Genomic DNA, 21,800 nt, shown 5'->3' on the forward strand with positions numbered 1-21,800 from the left:
CATTCATACACATACATACATATACACAGACATATATACATTCATACACATACACACATATATACCCACATATATACATTCATACACATACATACATATACACACACATATATACATTCATACACATACATACATATATACACACATACATATGTATCCACATATATACATTCATACACATACATACATATATACACACACATACATACATATATATATACATACATACATATATACCCACATATATACATTCATACACATACATACATACACACACATATATACATACATACACATATATATACCCACATATATACATTCATACACATACATACATATACACACACACATGCACACATACATATATGTGAGAAAGTCCCGTTGTATGAGAGCAGAAGATGTTAAGGAGAGAATGCTATAAGCCAGGCACACAATTTGATGGGAAAGGAAGGACAATGCTCTGGGGGATTGCAAAGCAGTTGTCAAGTGGTGACAGTGTCTCTGAGGGCATGAGCAGGTAGGAGCAGAAGGAGGTATATGACTCCGGTCTATTCTAGAGAAGGTGGTGGGAGGGGTGGGATGATGTGAGAGCCTGAGGGGATCTTTTCTAGGGACAGTTTAGGGGCGCTCTCTGAACCCAGAACTTTAGGGCAGTGGACAGAGGTTAAGAAGACCTGAGTTCAAATATGGCCCCAGGCACTTGCTAGGTTTATGAACCTGGGTGAGTCACTTCACTTTAGTCTCAGTGCTCCCATCTGTAAAATGGGGGTAGTAACAGCATCTCCCTTCCTCCCATGATTGCTGTGAGGATAAAATGAGATAATCTTTGTAAAGCATTTTCCAACACTTCAAGTACTATATACATGCTAATTATTACCATTATTCCTACAGCACAGGACTGACCAAATCACCTGTCTGTTCAAGAAGTTTCAGTGGTTCCCTACTGATCAGAGTAAAATATAAATTCCTCCGCTTGGCATTTAAAGCCCTTCACAAGCTGGCACCAACCTATTTTTACAGACTGATTTCTTATTTTCTCTTTCACATACTCTACATTCCAGCCAATCTGGTTGACTTGCTATTCCCAGTACAAGTCATTGTATCTCCCACCTCCATGGTTTTGCAAAAAACTGTCCTGCGTGCCCATGTATCATATATTTTGGAGCTATTCTCCCAACTCCTCAGTGTGGGAGGTCTAGTCCCCAGAGTTCAGCTACCACATCTTCCCCGGGTTACAGAGGACCCTGAGGGAGTGGGGGGGATGGGAAAGTCTAATGCCATAGCTCATGAGCTCCCTTTAGTGGGCATCACCCTAAAGGTGAACAGTTGTTATAAATTAACCCAACAATTAGCTTTTTGTCAGGGGTATTTACTAAAGCTGCAGGCTCCATGTCTTATCTTGAAGATAATTGTGATAAACTATTTTAGGCCCTCCAGCTTTAGGGACCTTCCATCCTGGTAGTTTAAGCTAAGTTCTGCTAGGGGGAAATCTTTTCAGGACTCAGTTTCCCTTCAAAGCAGCCTGGAGGGACTGGATTTTAGGGTGATGGAGAAAGATTTTACCCTTGTGCTTGGTCCTTAGTCCAAAGGCTTGGGCCTTGTGTGGCTACTGTTCATCATTCCCCAGTTATCTCAAGGGTGGCCTCCTGGAAGGGCTCCCCACCCTTCACATCCCATCTTGAAGGGAGTCAGATTTATGTAGAAGATATAGTTTGAAATGGCTTTTTGGAAATGACAAGGCAGCTGAACCTGCAGTCTTCAGTCCCATAAATGAATATGGACATAGCCATTGTGGAGAACAGTGGGGAAACAAAAAGCAAGACAAATCCTTGTGTGTCAGGAGGATGAGTTAGGGGGTGGGGGAATCTGGAGACAGGGAGACCAGTAGGAGGCCACTGCAGCAGTCTAGCCTGAGAGGTGATGAAAACCTAAAGCAGGCTGATGGTTGTGGGAGAAGAGATGGAAGAAGGATGGACATTTGGCATCAGGTGGGATATGAGAAGTGAGGGAGAGTGAAGAGGTGATTGGAAAGATGGTGCTGCCTTGAACAGCTTGAGATGTAAATGACCTCTGATGGGCACTGGGGTTATAGAGGCAGTCTAACTTCGTGATTCGTTATTAGTGGAGATTCATGAAGATGTACTCTGTCTTCGAGGAAAGACTATAATGTAGCAGACACAACACAGTTTTGGGAGTAAGAACATCTGAGTTGCAGGTCAACTCTGCTAGCTCTGTGACTGAAAATAAATCACTTCCACTCTCTGACACTGAGGTTCCTCATCTGTGAATTGAGGATACTAAACCAGCCCTGGAGTCAAGAGGACCTGAGTTCAAATTCGACCTCAGACACTTACTAGCTATGTGACCCTGGGCAAGTCACTTCACCCTGTTTGCCTCAGTTCCTCATCTGTAAAATGAGCTGGAGAGGGTCATGGAAAACTACTCCAGTATCTCTGTCAAGAAAACCCCAAGTGGAGTCATGGAGAATCAGACATGACTTGAAAAGATTTAACATCAACAACGGCAATCTTTGCAGGGTGGTTGTGATGAAAGAGCTTGATCACACTTAAAGTGCCACCAAAATACAAACCGATGTTAAGATTTGTCTCAAGCCCTTAGAAGACAAATGCATTTCTATTTGTTTGGGAGTAATAAATTAACACTTAAATCACTTGCTGTTCAATAGTGGCTAACTAAACAATTTTCTGTGTTTCTTGTAATACACTGGATCACATTGGCATCTCCTTTCAGCCATTCCTGAATTATTCTGTTTTTATTGGATTATTTAGACCAGAGGTCAGTAAATTACAGCTTGGGAGCCAAATCCACTCTTTGGTTTTTTATGGTTCATGAACTAAGAATAGTTTTTACATTTTAAAGTAACTTCATTTTAAAATATCGAAAGTTTTTAAATTATTTAATTATAATTTAGTTAAATATTTAAAAATTTATTTAAAATCTTAATTTTAAAATGTGAAAAAACCCAAACCATTCTTAGCTTGTGGACCATGGAAAAATAGGCAATGGGCTAGATTTGGCTCAGGGGCCATAGTTGTTGGACGCTTGATTTAGATGACTGCTGTATCCAGGTGAGTATCATTAAGTCTTCTGTCCACTCTAATCAAGGATTTCCTTGCTGCATGTTTATCTTTTTCTCATAAATTGTTTACAGATGGGAAAATAGGCATATATTTCAGTAGTTATTGATACTTTCTCGTTCACTGTAAACTATATTAAGATCTGATATTTTTATCCATATCTTTGGTGTCTTCTCATTTGAGTATCTTGCTAATCAATTTCTCAATGTGTTTCTATATTCTTTCCATCACAGACATTTTCCGTTTACAGCTGCTCTTTTCATCTCTGCTCTCTTTAGTACCATTTCTACCTTCTCTGTAAGCTCACACAGGGAAAGATGCTGGAGCCCAAGCATGGTGATTGTACTGTCCTTGAGAGTGAAAAGAGTTTGTTGTAAAAGTCCTTACAGATCTTTTCTAAATTTTATGTGTCTGTCCAGTTTCATCCCAAATATCCTTTGGATGACTGCTTAGTTGAGTGTCTCTTTAAGCTTTCTTTAAAATGATTTAACTTTCTACTTTTTTTCTCTGTTTAATAGGTGATACTGCTCATACTTTTTAGCACAGAACACACCATCCTACCATGTCTATTGTTACTTGACTGTAAGATGGCATCTAATTCTACTGAGCAAAATGCTACCTCTAGCAAGGTTTCTCCCACACATATGTCATAAGACTCCTCGAAATTTATAACAGAAGTAAAAAAAAAACTTTTCAAGAACCCGGTGGTAATTCATATTGGACAAGGCATAAAGCAGGGGCCTTTTGCTTGTTAAAAGTATTCAGAACTGTCATGGATGAGATCCAGCACCGTGTTTAAACTGAAGAGAGATTCCCTGGAGATCAGGGGTTCTTAACTTGGAGTTCATGAACTTTTAAAAATATTTTGGGAGCTGTATTTCAATATAATTGGTTTCTTTGTAACCTGGTATATTGCATACATTTAAAAAGTTATTCTGAGAAGGGTTCCATCCATGGGCTTCACCCAAATGTCAATGGAGTCCTTCACACACAAAAAGGTTAAGGACTCCTGTGATAGATATGAGGTCCTTCAGATACTACTCTTTGTGGATAACATTGTGTTGGTTGCATCAAGTCTCATGTGGCAGGAATAAAAATAGGTTGATCTCTTCTTCCATGAAGTTCATCTAGTATTTCTGTAAAAGATATTGAAACCATCCTCAAGACTTGATTGGATCAGGGACCAAGGGCTTAGGCTGTTGACATCACTTCCCTGTGTGCCTAAGTATAAAACAGCCAAGCTCCAGGCATACTCTAATACTTGGGTGGTGAAAAATGGTGGGAGCTCTGCTCAGCTGAATCAACTCGCGGTGTCCTCAAAGCAAATCCTTGTTAAATATCCTTCTTCTCTATGGCTAAGCAACACTCTTTTTTGTTAACTGTTGAATGACCTCTGAGTGTCTCATTTTGGTCCTATCCAACATATACTACCAGGGGGACTGGTCTGAATCATGTGCAGTTCAGAACATCCCACAAAATTGCAGAGTCTTCTGGATGGGAGCCATAACCACTCAAAAGGGTCTGACTTGATCTTCCACACAGGAAGCATAAAGAATGCCTACTATCTAGATTATGATATGGATTTAGATGGACAAGCTATAGTTTGTCCCTCAGAAAAAATACATACACACACAGACCCATAGATATAAGTGTATGTATGTGCATATACATACAAACATATGTATACACACAGAATGTATATGGATACACATGTAGACATTTACATATACATACATTCTCTCATGCCTGGAATGCTCTTACTTCTCATCTCTCTCTCCTGGCTTCCTTGAAGTCCTAGCTAAAACTCCAGCTTCTACAAGAAGCTTTTCCTGATCCCACTTAATGCGAGTGCCTTCCCTCTTTTCTGTCCAATTTATTTTGTATATATCTTGTTTGTACATTGTTGTTTGTATGTTGTTTCCCATTTGATTGTGAGCTCCTTGACAGCAAAGTCTATTATTTGCCTTTGTATCCCCAGGTTTAGTACAGTGCCTGGTACATAATAGGTGCTTAATGTTTATTGACTGAATCACTGGCCCTTTCATAATTTTTTTTTGCAGCAAAATAGTATTCCACTGAATTCTTGTACTATAATTTGTTAAGCCATTCCCCAATTGATGAGCATCTCCTTACTTTCTAGTCTCTGTCCTCATAAAAGGAGCTGCCATAAATATTTTTGTACATACATGTCCTTTTCCTCACTCTTTCATCCCTTTTGGTCATAAGCATTCTGAGTCAAAAGGTATGCACTGTTTCATCATTTTTGGGTCACATTTCCAAACTGTCTTCTCCTTGATAATTTTTTAAACTTTTGTTTAGATTTATCTAGATCTGAAAGGGATACATTAACCCTAACCCTCCACTATTACAGGCTTACTGTTTATAATTCATTTAGCTTTCCTTTTAAATATTTAGATACTATGCCATTCATTGGAAAAATGTTAAGCAGCAATATTGTTACAACGATCAACTGTGAAAGACTTAGCTACTCTTATTAATACAGTGACCGGCAATAATTCCAAAGATCTCACAATAAAAAATGTTTTTCACCTGAGAGAGAGAGAGAGAGAGAGAGAGAGAGAGAGAGAGAGAGAGAGAGAGAGAGAGAGAGAGAAAGAAACTGGGAAACTCTGAATGCATACTGAAGTGTTTTTTTCACTTTATTTTTGGCAACTTGGCTAATATGGAACTAATATTTTCATTACTTCACATGTACAATCAACCAATACTTAAAGAAATTAATTCAGGCTATCTTACTGAAAGGTCAAATACTGAAGTTGAAGCTTAAATACTTTGGCCACATAATGAGAAGACAGGATTCACTGGAAAAGACCTTGATGTTGGGAAAGATTGAAGAGAAAAGGAAAAAGAGACAGCAGAGGATGAGATTAGATAGATAGTGGCATGGAAACAATGAACATGAACTTGGACAGAGTTCAAGACATAGTAGGAGACAGAAAGGACTGGTTTGCTATGGTCCATGGGGTCACAAAGACTCAGATATGACTGAATGACTTAATAACAACACACATATAATAGGCATCATATTGCTTGCCTTCTCAATGGGTGGGAGAGGAGCTAGAAGGAGGGAGAGAATTTGGAACTCAAAACTACAAAAAATGACTATTAAAAAAAAGAAAGGTAAATATTGACATTAATTCATTGTCTATGTCTTCTAATTAATTTTCTCTTGTCTTTCAGCATAATGTAGTTTCTTTGCTCATATCTTGGAATCATCTATCTTTGCTGTTTCTTGTCTGATATCATGATTACTACTGTTTGGTTTTTTTACTTCAGCTAAAGCATAATAGATTTTGCCACAGGACCTTATTTTAACTGTCTTTGAATCTTTGATGTTTCAAGTGTGTTTCTCATGAACAATATATTGTTGGATTCTGATTTGTAAATTTAATTCCATAGCTCCAACACCGCCCTGTTTATCTGGATCCCCTTATGAACTTATTTTTGCTCTCTATGCATTTTAAAAAAAAGTTTCATTGCTGCTCTTCTTTCTTTGCTGACTTTTTTTTGGTATTACTATCACTACCCACTCATCTCTTCCCCCATGTTACACTTTTTTGTGTCTTGGAAGTTTATTTCTCTCTACTCTATAGAATCTGAGTTACCATTTTTAAATGTAGAATCTAAGGGGGGGGGGAATCCTATAATTCCGGACCTTAATAAAAAAAAGTCTTTGACTTCCACTTGAGAGAACAACCCAAGGTTATTCTTCTGGCACTGGCCAACGAATTTAGAGGCAAGAAGTCCCTAGAAAGATGAATGGCTGTATTCATCAGCTACTATCCCCTCATGCACCTATGCAGTTTTAATTACTCCTCACTTTCTTTTGATTTCATCTTTAAAACCAGGGTAAATCTTCTCATTTCCCCAGTTATAACTTAATAAATGTATCCATTTGGAACTAAATTGCCCCAACAGCACCTGATATTATATTTAATACTCTCTATTCCTCCTTTGTTAGACAGTTTTGAATAGATTGGGCAATATTGAAATCTTATATTCCCATCCCTTTCTACAATTACTGTACTCAAAAATTCCAAAGTATAACTCAGTAAGTCAAGCAAATAGGTAACCACCTTGCTCTTTACCAATCACAATCCTGGAACTGCTGAAAAGGAGGGAACATTTCTAACAGACATCAGAGATTGGCCTTTTTTTATACAAAAAAAGGAAAGCTAGGAAAGCATCTTAGAAGCTGCCAAACCATCTACCAACCTGGAAACTCCCAGGACTGATGTAGCACCCCTTGAATATCCATCTGGCTGAAAGGAATATCATCTAATACCTTTTGTGAGAATAACATACATAATTATCAAGAACATCCTTAATAGGGGTGAAGGAATAAGCAGGTTTTCATAAACTATATTCCACAGTAGATAACTTCAGTGATGTGACAAGTGAATAGTATTAGAAATTTCCTTTAGAGTTGGGAGATTAATAGCTGGGATATGCAACCATAACACCCCATCTTCTTCAGTTCTTGCAATACGTTTATACTAAAATGGGGTCTAGAAGTAGTTTTCCAAAATTGCAAAGGCCATTCAGACTTCCCATTATTGTATAACTTGAAAAACTGGATAAATTTTGAAAACAATGTAGTTCATTACATTAAAGCCAAATTAATCCCTTTTTTATTAACAGTGGATCAGTAAAACAATATGTATTTTAAGCTATATGATCTACCAAAATTTGAGACGTGAGATAGTAAAATGCTGAGAAAAAACTTCCCGCCTACATTAAATAAATAGAGGCAGCTAGATGGCTCAGAGGATAGAGCTCTGGGACTGGAGTCATGAAGACCTAAGCTCAAATCTAACCTCAGACACCTACTGTCTGTGTGACCAAGTCACTTAACCTCTGTTTGCCTTTATCTGCTGGAGAAAGAAATGGCAAACCACTCTAGTATTTTTGCCAACTAAACCTCATGGACAGTATAGTTCATGAAGAGTTGGACCCAACTGAAGTACTGAACAACAACATTAAATAACTAAGACCAAAATGATCAAAATGAGTTTCAACATTTTATTGAGGTCCTTTCGTAAAGAAGTTAAATACATAGCCTTAGCTTAAATATGTACTCAAACCAGTGTCTAAGCACGCAAAGCTGAAGACAGACAAGGTGAAAGTAGTGGTGTGATTTCAACCACTAAGGGCACAACCAGAGAAAAGACTGTCATATGAAAACCCAAATAGGAGATATCTGAGTGAAGAGACCTGTCCTCAAAATATTTGCTTCCAAACAGAAAGGGGGTGGGAGGGTAGGGGAAGAGACTAGCTGCAATATCCTGGCACAGTTCGCAGGATTTCTGAGCAGCACCCCTGTGAAAAATTCATCAACCAAGGAATGAGGCCCTTGAATAATAGACATGAGGTACTGGAAGGCATGTAAACTCTTTTATCAAGAAGCAGCTTCAGTCATTTGGAGGTCCTTTTAAGGAGCCTGGGGGAGGTCTGGGAAAAACCAAAGGATTTGGACTGAGATTTGTGCCTCTGGGTCAAAATGTTTTAACTCCATACAGAGGGAGGGGTCCATCTATAATCCAACTCTTTAATAGGAAGCACTCCCATATAATGGACTATTCTTTGTCCTTTTAATTCATCTGCTTTCCAGAATCTTCTGGGCTTCCTAGAATTTCTAAGTATTTCAAATATCTCAACAATTTCAAAAGCCACCTTTTGTGAACACAAATCCTTTTCTTTTTAGTTATTTTCAGTTTTGAAATTTAAAGATTCGCTCGTTGACATTATCTGTGTGACTTTAGTTACATCTCAATTCTACAGAGCTGTAAAATGGGAATTGTTGCACATGTTGCAAACTCCCACTCCCACTGGTGGGCTGGTCTCTAGAGGGCAGCTGCTCCACTAAGAATTCTAAGACATACTGAAGGGTTGGGAAGTGCTGCTGGTGTGTTCCTCTGGTAGAGCTCAAGCCTCCACCAGTAGCTTTCCATTGGTTATTGGCCAAACTTAATTAGCTCTTAGAAATAGGTATTTACCAAAGTGGTCTATTAAAAACAGTTGGTACAAAACATCCCCTCTGAGTGGGGGTACACTATCACAAGCACATATGGAACCAGGGAAAATGGAGCAAGAATACACGACACAGAAAAGGGAAATCTCACAGGTCTGGAGTCACTTTCCTGGAAGTACTTTTCTCCCCTTTGTGTGGCTTCAGGAGGTTCCTTTGTAAGAATGGCATAGCTTTCTGCTGGGCTTCTTATAGAGTCCTGAAGCTAGTATAGTTTGTGGTTGTCTCCAAAGCAGACACTACCATCAGTTATTGGTTTTCTCTGATGGAATGCCCACATCCTCCAACCTCTCAAAGTTCACAAGGTCTTCCTCTTGTTAAGTCATGGAGGAGGGAAGGTAACAGAAGATCTTCTCCTTCACTCTCTACCCCCTTCCCTCAATGATTCTTTCTCAGGGACTTGGGGAACTCTTCTCTTCTCTATATTTCCAGACACTCAAATTCTGGGTTGAAACTGGTCTGCTCTTTTATATAAGATTCACAGGGCATCACTGAGTCTCCTCAGCCAGCCCCAATACTTCTGTGCAGTATGGATTTATTGTATCCAGGGGCCTTGACTCCTATGAAGTGACTTTCCAGACATAATCAAATGCCCTTGACTGATTAATGTGTTCTCACCTGGTTAAGGTATTCATTTTGAATGAGGTGGGATGACCGACTCAATAGAAACATCCAGGCCTTGCTCATACCTCTGACTGATTCAACTCAGAAGTCCAGGTCTTCTGTAATTATTGGGGCAAGTGTATGGAACACCACTCTTGTGAGTAGCAATAATGTATGTCCTGACAGGGGTAAAGAAAGACTGTGCAAAACTTCAAGAATCAGAGAAATGTGAGTCATTAACATGGACAATTTAATGTAACTGTTTAATTTTCTGCTCTGTAATGCTTCAAGCCATCTCATTATGTGTAAAAAATGAGGAAAGGAGGGAAAAGTAAGGAATGATCCTTTTAGCAAAAGCAAGAAATTATGGGGAAACGTTGAATGCTATGAGTTAGGATTCACATGGAACAAATGAGGGTATCCTGAGCCTTGCATGGCTTAAAATAATGCTTAGAAGGTGCGATTGGAATAATGGACAAGAACTTATACAAAACAAAGGGCCACAGTTCTGAATCCAAAGATAGGCTCAGAATGAGTTGGTTTACTTATTTTTAAGTTGAATGGGTATATATATAAAAGCTATGGACAGGCTTTGGTGCTAGAGAGGATAAGCAGATAGACATACAAATATATTTGGACACAAACTTGAATGTATTTAATATTTGTTTCACTATAAAGGGCTTTCTTCACGTTTCATTAGTTTGTTTAAAATTAAAAATGTTTTATTTATTTATTTGTTTGTTTTTGCTATTAGAAAGGTTGGTATTTAGTTGTCACTATTTTGCGTTTTGGAGCATTCTGCTCAATAAGATTTGAATGACTAACCATGAAATGAAAGCTAATGTTTTATAGAAACACTTTTGTCTTTTTTCAAATCCCTATACAACAGCACAGTTGGTAAAAAAACAAAACAAACCAAAAAAAACCTGTTGCTTGGACTCTCAGGTATTTAGCAAAATGACAAGTCTAACTTAGCTTTCCCCAGTCTCTGGATTCCCAATGTTATTCCCAAATATGAATTAACTGAAATTTTATGAGATTCTAGTTCACATCAATGATTTCATGAATCATTAAGTTCACAGTGCTTTCCTTCAGTATGACTTCTCTGATGTTTAGAAAGGCATGATCTCTGGCTAAAGGTTTTCCCACATTCATTACATTTATAGGGTTTCTCTCCAGTGTGAATAAACTGATGCTCAATAAGAGATGATTTTCGGCTAAATGTTTTCTCACATTTAATGCATTCATAAGGTTTTTCTCCAGTGTGAATAAACTGATGTTCAAGAAGAGATGACTTACGACTAAACGTTTTTCTACATTTAACACATTCATAAGGTTTTTCTCCAGTGTGAATAAGCTGGTGTTCAGTAAGGTGTGTGCTCTGACTAAAAGCTTTCCCACATATATCACATCCATAGGGTTTCTCTCCAGTATGAATTCTCTGATGTTTAGAAAGGCATGAGCTTTGGCTAAAAGCTTTCCCACATTCATTGCAATTATAAGGTTTCTCTCCAGTGTGGATTCTCTGGTGTTTAGAAAGGCATGAACTCCGGCTGAAGGCTTTCCCACATTCACTACATTTATATGATTTATCATTAGTATGAATTCTGTGATGTTGAGTAAGGAGTGTGCTCTGGCTGAAGGCCTTGCCACATTCATTACACTCATAGGGTTTCTCTCCAGTATGAATTTTCTGATGTTCAAAAAGGGAGGAGTTGCGACTAAAGGCTCTTCCACATTCATCACATTTGAATGGTTTCTCTCCAGTATGAATTCTCTGATGTTGAGTAAGGTGTGCACTCCGGCTGAACATTTTACCACAATCATTACATTCATAGGGTTTCTCTCCAGTATGAATTCTCTGGTGTTGATTGAGATAGGAGCTTTGACTGAAGGATTTCCCACATTCATTACACCCATAAGGTTTCTCTCCTGTATGAATTCTCTGATGTTGAATAAAGTGCGTGCTCTGAAGAAAGGCTTTCCCACATTCATTACACTCATAGGGTTTTTCTCCAGTATGTATCCTCTGATGCTTATTAAGGGATGAGCTCCGACTGAATGCTTTTCCACAATCATTACATTTGTAGGGTCTCTCTCCAGTATGAATTATATAATGCTGAGTAAGGGTTGAGTGGTCATTATAAACTTTTTCACATTCATTACATTTATATGTTTTCTTCTCTGTATTTCCCTGATGTTTAATTATATCTGAATTCTGTTTGAAGTTCTTTCCATGTATATCACATTTATATAGTGTTTTTTCTATAGGAACTTTCTGTGTTGTAACAAGGGTTGACTTCAGACTATATTTTCTCCCAAACTGACTACATTCATGACCTCTTTCTCCAGGAATTTCACTGTGGAGGACTGTTGCTTGCCTCAGATCCATCTCTTCGTTTACCAGTTGCTTCTTTAACCAAGCATCACATTCCTGGGTTTCTCTTAAAGTGGAGTCAGAGGGACTATCCTGTGATTCCATTACTACCATCTGATGATCTTTCTTCAGAAATTTACTCTTTTGGAGTTGATTTATTAGCCTCAGGCCTAGTGTTCCACTCTGAGAAACAAACCAAGAAAAAATACAGTTGGCAGATTTTTCCAATGCTGGGGAAAAGGTAAATGAGAAGATAACATAACTCAAAAGAATGTCTACAAGGAATATGTGCATTTGACATATCATATAAATGGTTTTACAATCTGGCAGGAAGAAAGGTGACAAAAGGGAGTGATGGCTGATGCAAAGTGGAGATGTTCAAAGAGAATAAAGAGATTGATGAGCAACATGTCACAATTCAACAGTTTAGTGTTTTCCACTCTGTAACACTTCTAGCATTTGGCAGCTATTCCGTATTTCACTGAAGCACAACTCCCTGAGATTTGAATGACTCCACTACTATGACAATGGTATTAATTTTTCAAAGTGAAAAGGTTTTATTAACTCTCACCCACAGTCCTCTGGTGCTACTATGATATTTCTGGAGATGTCTGATGGTTGGATCTGTGCTAACGATGGAGATGATCTGGACCAAAGGTCTACTTAAGCTTCCCTCAGCTATACTCCCTTATCCTTTCTGTTTGAAGTCAGTCTTCTCTCTTTGGGCTTATGAGGCTTAGAAATCTTTGATCTCCACTTGTTCCTACAGCAGGTGCCTTTTCAGTCCTGTCTGAGACTGACGTTTTGCTTGCTACCTACCTGAGATCTCTTTCCAATTGTCACTTTAGAAATGAAGTTTCTTTCTGAGAGGTGTTAGTTGTGGTAGCAAGTGAACAAGATGTGCTCCTACTCTGGATTCCCCCTGACCTTCTTAGTAATACAGTAGTGGGCTTGTACAAATGAAAACTTTAGATTCCTTCATGTACTTAATTTCCTGTATGTGGCTTCTAAGATTCCTGGAACAGCCTCCAGCCTTACGAAAAGCCTAGGTGCATCATATGCGTATGAAACTTTGTCTGCTAAATTGGGCTGTAGGGCTCCATAGTGTTCCCAGACTGAAAAACCTAATATTTCTTTAGTGCCACATATGGCTTGTGAGAGAAGGGGAGACAAAAGCTTAATAGGAGAATGCCTTCAAAATCAGCCAGCATGCCATCCACGTTCACTAGCACTCATAAAGCTCTCTACTTGGCCACTAGTGCCATGGCCTAAGGGTCCTATGATGACAATGTTTTGTAGGAGAGCAGGATATGGGGGGAGGGGTTGTAAGGGAGAGAGGATGGAAAGTGTTTACCTTTTTCAACCCCAAACAACATCATAGCTGTTGGCAATCTGTGCTGCCTTTACTCTTGGGTAATTTGCCAAAGTGTTTTAAAAGTCTGATTGAGCTTTACCCATAATAATGATATTTCCAGTGGCATCCTACAACACAAGTTATCAGATATTTGATGAGAACCTAGGTAAACACGAATGACTTCACACAGTCATTAAATTCATAGGGCTTTCTTTCCCTGATGCTTGGACAGAAATCACCTCTGGCTCAAGATTTTCCCACATTCATTATATTTAGAGGGGTTCTCTTCAGTGTGAATGAACTAATGTTCAATAAGATATCTTGCAAATGAACATTTCCCCTGTTTAAAACATTCATAGGTTTTTCTTCAGTAAAAATGCACAGATGTTCAGTAAGGGGGTCACTGAATAAATGCTTTCACATATTCATTACACACATAAGATTTCTCTCCAGCATGAATTCTCTGATGATTATCAGTGGATGAGCTCTGGCTAAAAGTTTTTCCACTATCATAACATTTGTAGAGTTTCTTTCTCAGAATGAATTATATAATGTTGAGTAAAGGCTGAGCAGTCACTAAAGATTTTTTCCATATTCACTGCATTTATTAAGTCTTCCCTCTTGTCTTTCCCTAATATTTAATGTCTGAATTCTATTTGAAGTTTTTCTGTGTATAAGAAATCTATGTAATCTCTTTTCTAAAAGAACTTTCTGTTACATAGCAAAAATTGGTGTCAAACTAATTTTTTTTTCAAAAATGACTATACTGGTGACCTCTTTCTTTAGTGAGAATATTTTTGGGATGACTATTGCTTATCTCCAATGTCTCTCCTGGTTTCCTTGTTATTTTGTTAATCAAAGTACTCCAAACTTTTAGAGTACAGGGAACATCCTGTGTAAATATTTCCATCACCAAAATCTGAGATGATGTCTTAGTTTTCAAAATAGCACCTTAAATATGATTGCAAAGAATTTTTTTTTTAAATAAACGTACCAGATCTTCTCTATGCTAGGAAAACTGAGAAGTTGTACTGAGAAGGTAATGAAAGTAAATAGAAAAATTACAGGGAATATATAAATTTGCCATTTCTCACATATGAAGGATGGCAGTATAAGAGGAAGAGTGAGAAAAGAGAGTGGTGTATCTACCAAAGTTAACATGACTAAATACAATGAAAAGACCAGGTGGTAAGAAGAATGACCAAAAACAAAGGTTAAGTAGACTGAGAGGGGAATGACAGTGCCCCAATAGATAATATTTATATAGCACTTTAAGGTTTGCAAGGTGCTTTGCATATATTAACTCACTGGACTCTCATGACAACCCTAGGAGGTAGATGCTACTCTATGTGTCTCTGTGTGTGTGTATATATGTATGTGTATATACACCTATAGTTACATAAATATGTGTATATGCAGGTGTATATGTCTATATGTCTATACATGTATACAGATATGTGTGTATATGTATACATACACACATGTATATATACATATACATATATATATATTTATATGTAAACAAGTGTAGAGAAGTCAAATGAATTCTCTGTCTTCACATAGCTAGTAATTATCTAAAGCAGGATTTCAATTCTTGTCTTTCCTACCCCTGTAGGAAATCTGTATTCGATTCACTGTTCCACTTAGCTATGCCAGAGAAGGCTATCTGGGATCATGAGGGGATAACATTTTAGGAAATGCTCTTTGCTACTACCCTAATTAACGCCCTTATTACCTCACTCTTGAATTATTATTATTTTTTGCAAATCTTTTAAAAATTAATTTATTTTTAGTTTTGAACAATCCCTTCCATAAGTTTTTGAGTTTTAAATTTTCCCCCCTCCCTCTCCAACTCCCTCTCCAAGATGGAATACAATCTGATATAGGCTCTACATATGTATTCCTATTAAACATTTTCACATTGGTGATGTTGTAAGGAAGAATTAGAACCAATAGGAGGAACCACAAGAAAGAGGAAACAAAACAAAACAGAAGGAAAAAAAGAAGAGCAAATAGCATACTTCGATCTGCATTCAAATGCCATAATTCTTTCTTTGGATGTGGATAGCATTTTCCATCATGAGATTTTTGGAGATCTTTGCATTGCTGAGAAGGGCTAAGTCTGTGAAAGTTAGTCATCACACGACATGTCTATTAGTGTGTACAATGTTCCCCTGGTTTTGCTCACTTCACTTAGCATCAGTCCATACAAGTCTTTCGAGGTTTTTCTGAAGTCCATCTGCTCATCATTCCTTATAGCACAATAGTATTCCATTACATTCATAGATCACAACTTGTTCAGTCATTCCCCAATTGATGGGCATCCCCTCAATTTTCAATTCTTTGCCACCACAGAAAGAGCTGCTATAAATATTTTTGTACATATGAGTCCTTTCCCCATTTGTATGATCTCTTTGGGATACAGCTCTAGAAGTGCTATTGCTGGATCAAAGAGTATCCACATTTTTATAGCCCTTTGGGCATAGTTCCAAATTGCTCTCCAAAATGACTGGATCATTTCACAACTCCACCAACAATGCATTAGTGTTCCATTTTCCCACATCTTCTCCAACATTTATCATTTTCCTGTTTTGTCATGTTGGCCAATCTGATAGGTGTGATGTGGTACCTCAGAGTTATTCTGATTTGCATTTCTCTAAACAACAGTGATTTAGAGCATTTTTTCATGTGACTATAGACAGCTTTAATTTCTTCATCTGACAATTTCCTGTTTATATCCTTTGACCATTTATCAATTGGGGAATAACTTGTATTCTTAGAAATTTGATTTAGTTCTCTATATATTTCAGAAATGAGGCCTTTATCAGAGACACTCGTAAAAATTCTTTCCCAGCTTTCTGCTTCCCCCCTAATCTTGTTTGCATTGGCTTTGTTCGTGCAAAAACTTTTCAATTTAATGTAGTCAAAATTATCCATTTTGCATTTCGTAATGCTCTCTATTTCTTGTTTGGTCATGAATTCTTCTGTTCTCCATAAATCGACAGGTAAACTGTTCCTTGCTCTCCCAATTTGCTTATAGTATCAGCCTTTATATCTAAATTGTGTACCCATTTTGACTTTATTTTGGTATATGGTGTAAGATTTTGGTCTATGCCTACTTTCTGCCATACTCTTTTCCAGTTTTCCCAGCAATTTTTGTCAAATATTGAGTTTTTATCCCCGAAGCTGGAGCCTTTGGGTTTATCAAACAATAGATTACTATAGTCATTGACTACTGTGTCTTGCATACCTAACCTACTCCACTGATCCACCTCCCTATTTCTTAGCCAGTACCAAGTAGTTTTGATGATTGCTGCTTTATAATACAATTTAAGATCTGGAACAGCTAGGCCACCTTCCCTAGCATTTCTTTTCATTAGTTCCCTTGATATTCTGGACCTTCTGTTCTTTCAAATGAATCTTGTTACTATTTTCTTCTAGCTCTATAAAATGATTTTTGGCAGTTTGATTGGTAGGACATTGAATAAGTAAATTAACTTAGGTAGAATTGTCATTTTTATTGTATTAGCTTGGCCTGCCCATGAGCAACTGACGTTTTTCCAATTGTTTAGATCTGACTTTATTTGTGTGAAGTGTTTTGTAATTGTGCTCATATAGTTCCTGGGTTTGTTTAGGCAGGTAGACTCCTAAATATTTTATAATGTCTATAGTAACTTTAAATGGAATTTCTCTTTCTATTTCTTGCTGTTTGGCTTTGTTGGTAATATACAGAAATGCCAATGATTTATGTGGGTTTATTTTATAACCTGCAACTTTGCTAAAGTTGCTTATTATTTCAAGTAGTTTTTTACTTGATTCTCTAAGTACATCATCATATCATCTGCAAAGAGTGATAGCTTTGTTTCTTCTTTGCCTATTCTAATATCTTCAATTTCTTTTTCTTCTTTTATTGCTAAAGCTAACTTTGTTTTTTAGGCAATTAGGGTTAAGTGACTTGCCCAGGGTCACAGAGCTAGTAAGTGTCAAGTGTTTGGTCTGAGACTAGATTTGAACTCAGGTCCTCCTGACTTCAGGGGTGGTGCTCTATCCTCTGAGCCACCTAGTTGCCCCTAAAGCTAACTTTTCTAGTACCATATTGAACAACAGTGATGATAATGGACATCCTTGTTTCACCCCTGATCTTATTGGGAATGCTTCTAGCCTATTGTCATTACACAGAATGCTTGCTGAAGGTTTTAGGTAGATGTTCCTTCTCGTTTTAAGGAAGACTCCATGTAGTCCTATGCTCTCTAGTGTTTTTTAATAGGAAAGGGTGTTGTATTTTGTGAAAAGCTTTTTTCTGCATCTATTGAGATGATCATGTGGTTTCTGTTAGTTTTGTTATTGATTTGATCAATTATGCTGACAGTTTTCCTAATACTGAACCAGCCCTGCATTCCTGGTATAAATCCTACCTGGTTGTAGGGTATTATTCTCGTGATAAGTTGCTGTATTTGCTAATATTTTATTTAAAATTTTTGCATCTATATTCATTAGGGAAATTGGTCTATAATTTTCTTTCTCTGTTTTGACTCTTCCTGGTTTAGGTATCAGCACCATATTTGTATCATAAAAAGAATTTGGTAAGGCTCCTTTGCCTATTTTCCCAAATAGTCTTTATAGTGTTGAATTTAATTGTTCTTTAAATGTTTGACCAAAGGAAATTTCATTGATAGAGGAAGAATTGAAATCATCTCCCAGGGCCAGATGAGGAAACATTGGAACAACTTAACACATTTGTCTGCCCATGGCACTCTGCATACGCTATGTATTACTGTATCCCCAGCGGCAACCCCAAAGCTCTTGCCGCCAGATCACGTGGGTGGCTCCATGTGCTCTACAGTAGGAACCACGTACGAGGGGCTCCGGCTGCCCACGCCGGGGAAAGAGATTCAGCAGCTCATCACTGCCACAGCTGCGCATGCGCCAGCTCGGCTCTGGGCCCCCGCCTTCCCGGGCGCGTCCCCGCTCAGGCAACCACACGTGCGCGCGCACACCGTCCAGCACGCACACACAAGAAGCGCACTCACACCTGAGGAGACACGTAGCTTGCATACACGACACACACGCACGAACACACCTATACTAACACGCACTACCCCCGCGGGACCGGACTCACCTTCCAAGCGAGCGGAGCCGGCTACGAGCCAACAAAGGCGGCCGGCGCTCCATCTCACTGAGGAAGCACGCGTGCGCAGACGGCCCGCGAACTACGATGCCCAGAATCCTCCGCGTCTCGAGTCCTCTATTTCCCAGACGCCTCCGCGGCGCGCTGGCCTCGGCCTGGCAGGAGGTTGCTGGGGGTGCTGGTTGCTGCCCCAGGAGGCGCCAGCTCTTTCGATTCCCCCTCTTCATACAGAGAAAGAAACTGAGGCCCAGAGAGGAAAAGCGTCTTCCCCGAAGCTTGCATAGAAGTTAGTGGCAGGAGCACAATTCGAACTCATGTCCTCTGGCTCTGAATGCAGCAGGCTGTTTCCAGGATCCCCAAGCTTAGCTCGAGTCCACCTCGGCCATCCCGCTGCAGAGCCGGTGAGATGGCTGTTGGTGACTGTTGAAAGATCTGGGAGAATGGGAGACATGCCTCACTGCAGACTGGAGACGGGCCTAATCATGAAACTCCTAACTGTAAAAAAAAAAAAAAAAAAAGGTGATTATGTCTGGAGTCTGCCAACTGTAGGCTACTGAGCTTCGGTTTTCTTCCTGGCTAATCATTCCAGAAAAAAAACAAATCAAAAGTGTGCACACACATAAATATATAGAGATGCAGATAGACGAAATCTATTTATGTATGTATATGAAATGAAATACACGTTTCATTTCAAAATGGTATTTTATTCCCTTTCAGTATGCTTTAATACAGAGACAGATTCACAGGGAAGCAGAGTGGAAACTGAGGAAACTGAGTGAAAGGGATTTTTCACCAGCATATAGATTTGGGGGCAACGTACATCTTTTTAACTTGTCTAAAAATCTGGCTCTGGTTCATATTAACATCAAGTTATTTTGTCAGGGAAGTCTGTAAGTTATCAGGTTCCACTTGAGTCTTGTATTTGAAAGTCAAATTTTCTGTTCAACTCAGGTCTTTTCATCAAGAATGCTTGAAAGTCCTCTATTTCACTGAATGACCATTTTTTCCCCTGAAGGATTATACTCAGTTTTGCTGGGTAGGAGATTTTTGGTTGTAATCCTATCTCCTTTGCCCTCTGGAATATTGTATTCCATGCCCTGTGGTCCCTTAATGTAGAAGCTGCTAAATCTTGTGTTATCCTGATTGTGTTTCCACAATACTTGAATTGTTTCTTTCTGGCTGCTTGCAATATTTTCTCCTTGACCTGGGAACTCTGGAATTTGGCTACAATATTTTCTAGGAGTTTTCCTTTGGGGATGTCTTTCAGGAGGAGATCAGTGGATTCTTTCAATTTCTATTTTGCCTTCTGGTTCTAAGATATCAGGGAAGTTTTCCTTGATAATTTCTGGAAAGATGATGTCTAGGCTCTTTTTTTTTTGGATCATGGCTTTCAGATAGTCCAATAATTTTTAAATTCTCTCTCCTGGACCTATTTTCCAGATCAGTTGTTTTTCCAATGAGACATTTCACATTGTTTTCTAATTTTTCATTCTTTTGGATTTGTTTTACAGTGCCTTGATTTCTCAAATTGTCACTAGCTTCCAATTTCTCCATTCTGATTTTTAAGGAAGTATTTTCTTCAGTAAGCTTTTGGACTTCCTTCTCTATTTGGCCAATTTTGCTTTTTAAGGCATTCTTCTTCTCATTAGCTTTTTGGATCTCTTGCCATCTGGGTTAGGCTATTTTTTAAGATGTTATTTTCTTCGGTATTTTTTTGGGTCTCCTTTAGCATCACTCTCAGTTTTTCCTCTACTTCTCTAACTTGCTTCTCAAAATCCTTTTTGAGCTCTTCCATGGCCGGGGACCAATTCATATTTTTCTTGGAGGCTTTAGATGTAGGAGTTTTGGCTTTGTTGTCTTCTTCTGGTTGTATATTTTGATCTTCTTTGTTACCAGAGTAAGATAATACAGTCTGACTCCTTTTGCACTGCTTGCTCATGATCCCAGCCAATTACTCGGGTTATAAACTCTTTGTTAAGGTAGGGGTCTGCTTCCAGTGTGGAGAATGTACTGTCCCAAGCTTTGGGGGTTTTGTGCGGCTGTTTTCAGAGATACTTCTAGGGACTGAAAATTTTCACCTCTTCCAAGGTGCTATGATCAAGGGCGAGGTGTTTACTTTAGTTTAGTTAGTGGGTCCTGTGCAGCACCGGAGCTGCCCCTTCACTCTGCAGCACCATGCCAGGGGGCAGCAACCCTGAGGGTGCAGCAGCAGCGGCAGGACTAGATAGCCCGTTAGCTGCAGCCTGGAGTCCACGCTGGAGGACATCTGTCACCTCCAGACAGAGTTTGCAGCTGAACGAGACTGGGACCAGTTCCATAAGCTTCGGAACCTCCTCTGGCCCTAGCTGGGGAAGTGCGAAAGCTGGCAGAGCTCTTTCAGTGGAAGCCTAATGGTGCGCCTGGACCTGATCTGAAGCAGAACGATGGGTTTGGGGAGGAGCTCAGTGATGTCCTTATTTATCTGGTAGCCATGGTGTCACGATGCCATATTGACCTGCCACAGGCTGTGCTATGCCAACCAGTGCCACTACCCGGTCCACCTGGCCCATGACTCTTCCTGCAAGTACACAGAGTTGCCCTATGAAGACATAGTGAAGGCCAAGAGCATTGGTCCTGCCCCAGGAGATGCAGAATGTGCACCTGTCTCTGGGGGAGCAGAGGAGACTAACTAAAGAACAGGATCTGTGGAACAGGGAGGGGAGTGTGGGCCTGGGCAGGGGCTGGAATTTGTGGGACTGATTCCAATGATGCTGGTGAGGGACAGCCTGGAATGGGAACCCACTGGGAAAGCAGGGACACAAAAGCCTTCTCAAAGCCTTCTTTGGTTATTACTAGAGCCTAGAAATGCAAGGTTCCTCCACCCTCCTAAATCCTACCAGAAGAGGAATGGGTGGGATATGTGAATGGAAGAGGGTCTTCTCAGGTTGTCATTTTTTTTCCTTTAATAAAACGGTTTGGGATGAAGTGAAAAAAAAAAAAAGACCAGAGCCTGTGTTCTGGTCTGTGAGTGACCACAAGTACTCTTTTCCATCTTGGACCTGTGAGGAGGATTTGCTCTCTACCACCACTACAAACTCCACCACACCAGAGCTCCTCCTTGTCCCAGGACCGCCACCCAGAACTGTGACCCAGATCAAGCATGGGCAAAGCAAGGGAATCCTGCCTCAGCACCAGTAAAGAGATCCCTGCAG

General features: G+C 39.2%; 1 protein-coding gene and 1 pseudogene across 1 annotated transcript; one reads left to right on the top strand and one right to left on the bottom strand.

Annotated features, from left to right (window-relative positions):
* Positions 1-8,127: 8,127 nt before the first annotated feature.
* On the bottom strand, positions 8,128-18,834 carry LOC110218461 (uncharacterized). Its single transcript, XM_021001201.2, has 2 exons — positions 18,601-18,834; positions 8,128-12,310 (listed from the first exon to the last, which is right to left on the bottom strand). Exon 2 carries the CDS (start codon positions 12,239-12,241, stop codon positions 10,811-10,813), a length of 1,431 nt encoding a protein of 476 aa, XP_020856860.1. The 5' UTR covers positions 12,242-12,310; positions 18,601-18,834; the 3' UTR covers positions 8,128-10,810.
* Positions 18,835-19,886: 1,052 nt separating this feature from the next.
* LOC110218462 (dCTP pyrophosphatase 1 pseudogene) lies at positions 19,887-21,573 on the top strand (annotated as a pseudogene).
* The last annotated feature ends 227 nt before the right edge of the window (positions 21,574-21,800 follow it).

The sequence above is a fragment of the Phascolarctos cinereus genome, unplaced genomic scaffold (assembly GCF_003287225.1).
Source record: "Phascolarctos cinereus isolate Bilbo 61053 unplaced genomic scaffold, phaCin_HiC Scaffold_2;HRSCAF=192, whole genome shotgun sequence".
Lineage (NCBI taxonomy): Eukaryota > Metazoa > Chordata > Mammalia > Diprotodontia > Phascolarctidae > Phascolarctos > Phascolarctos cinereus.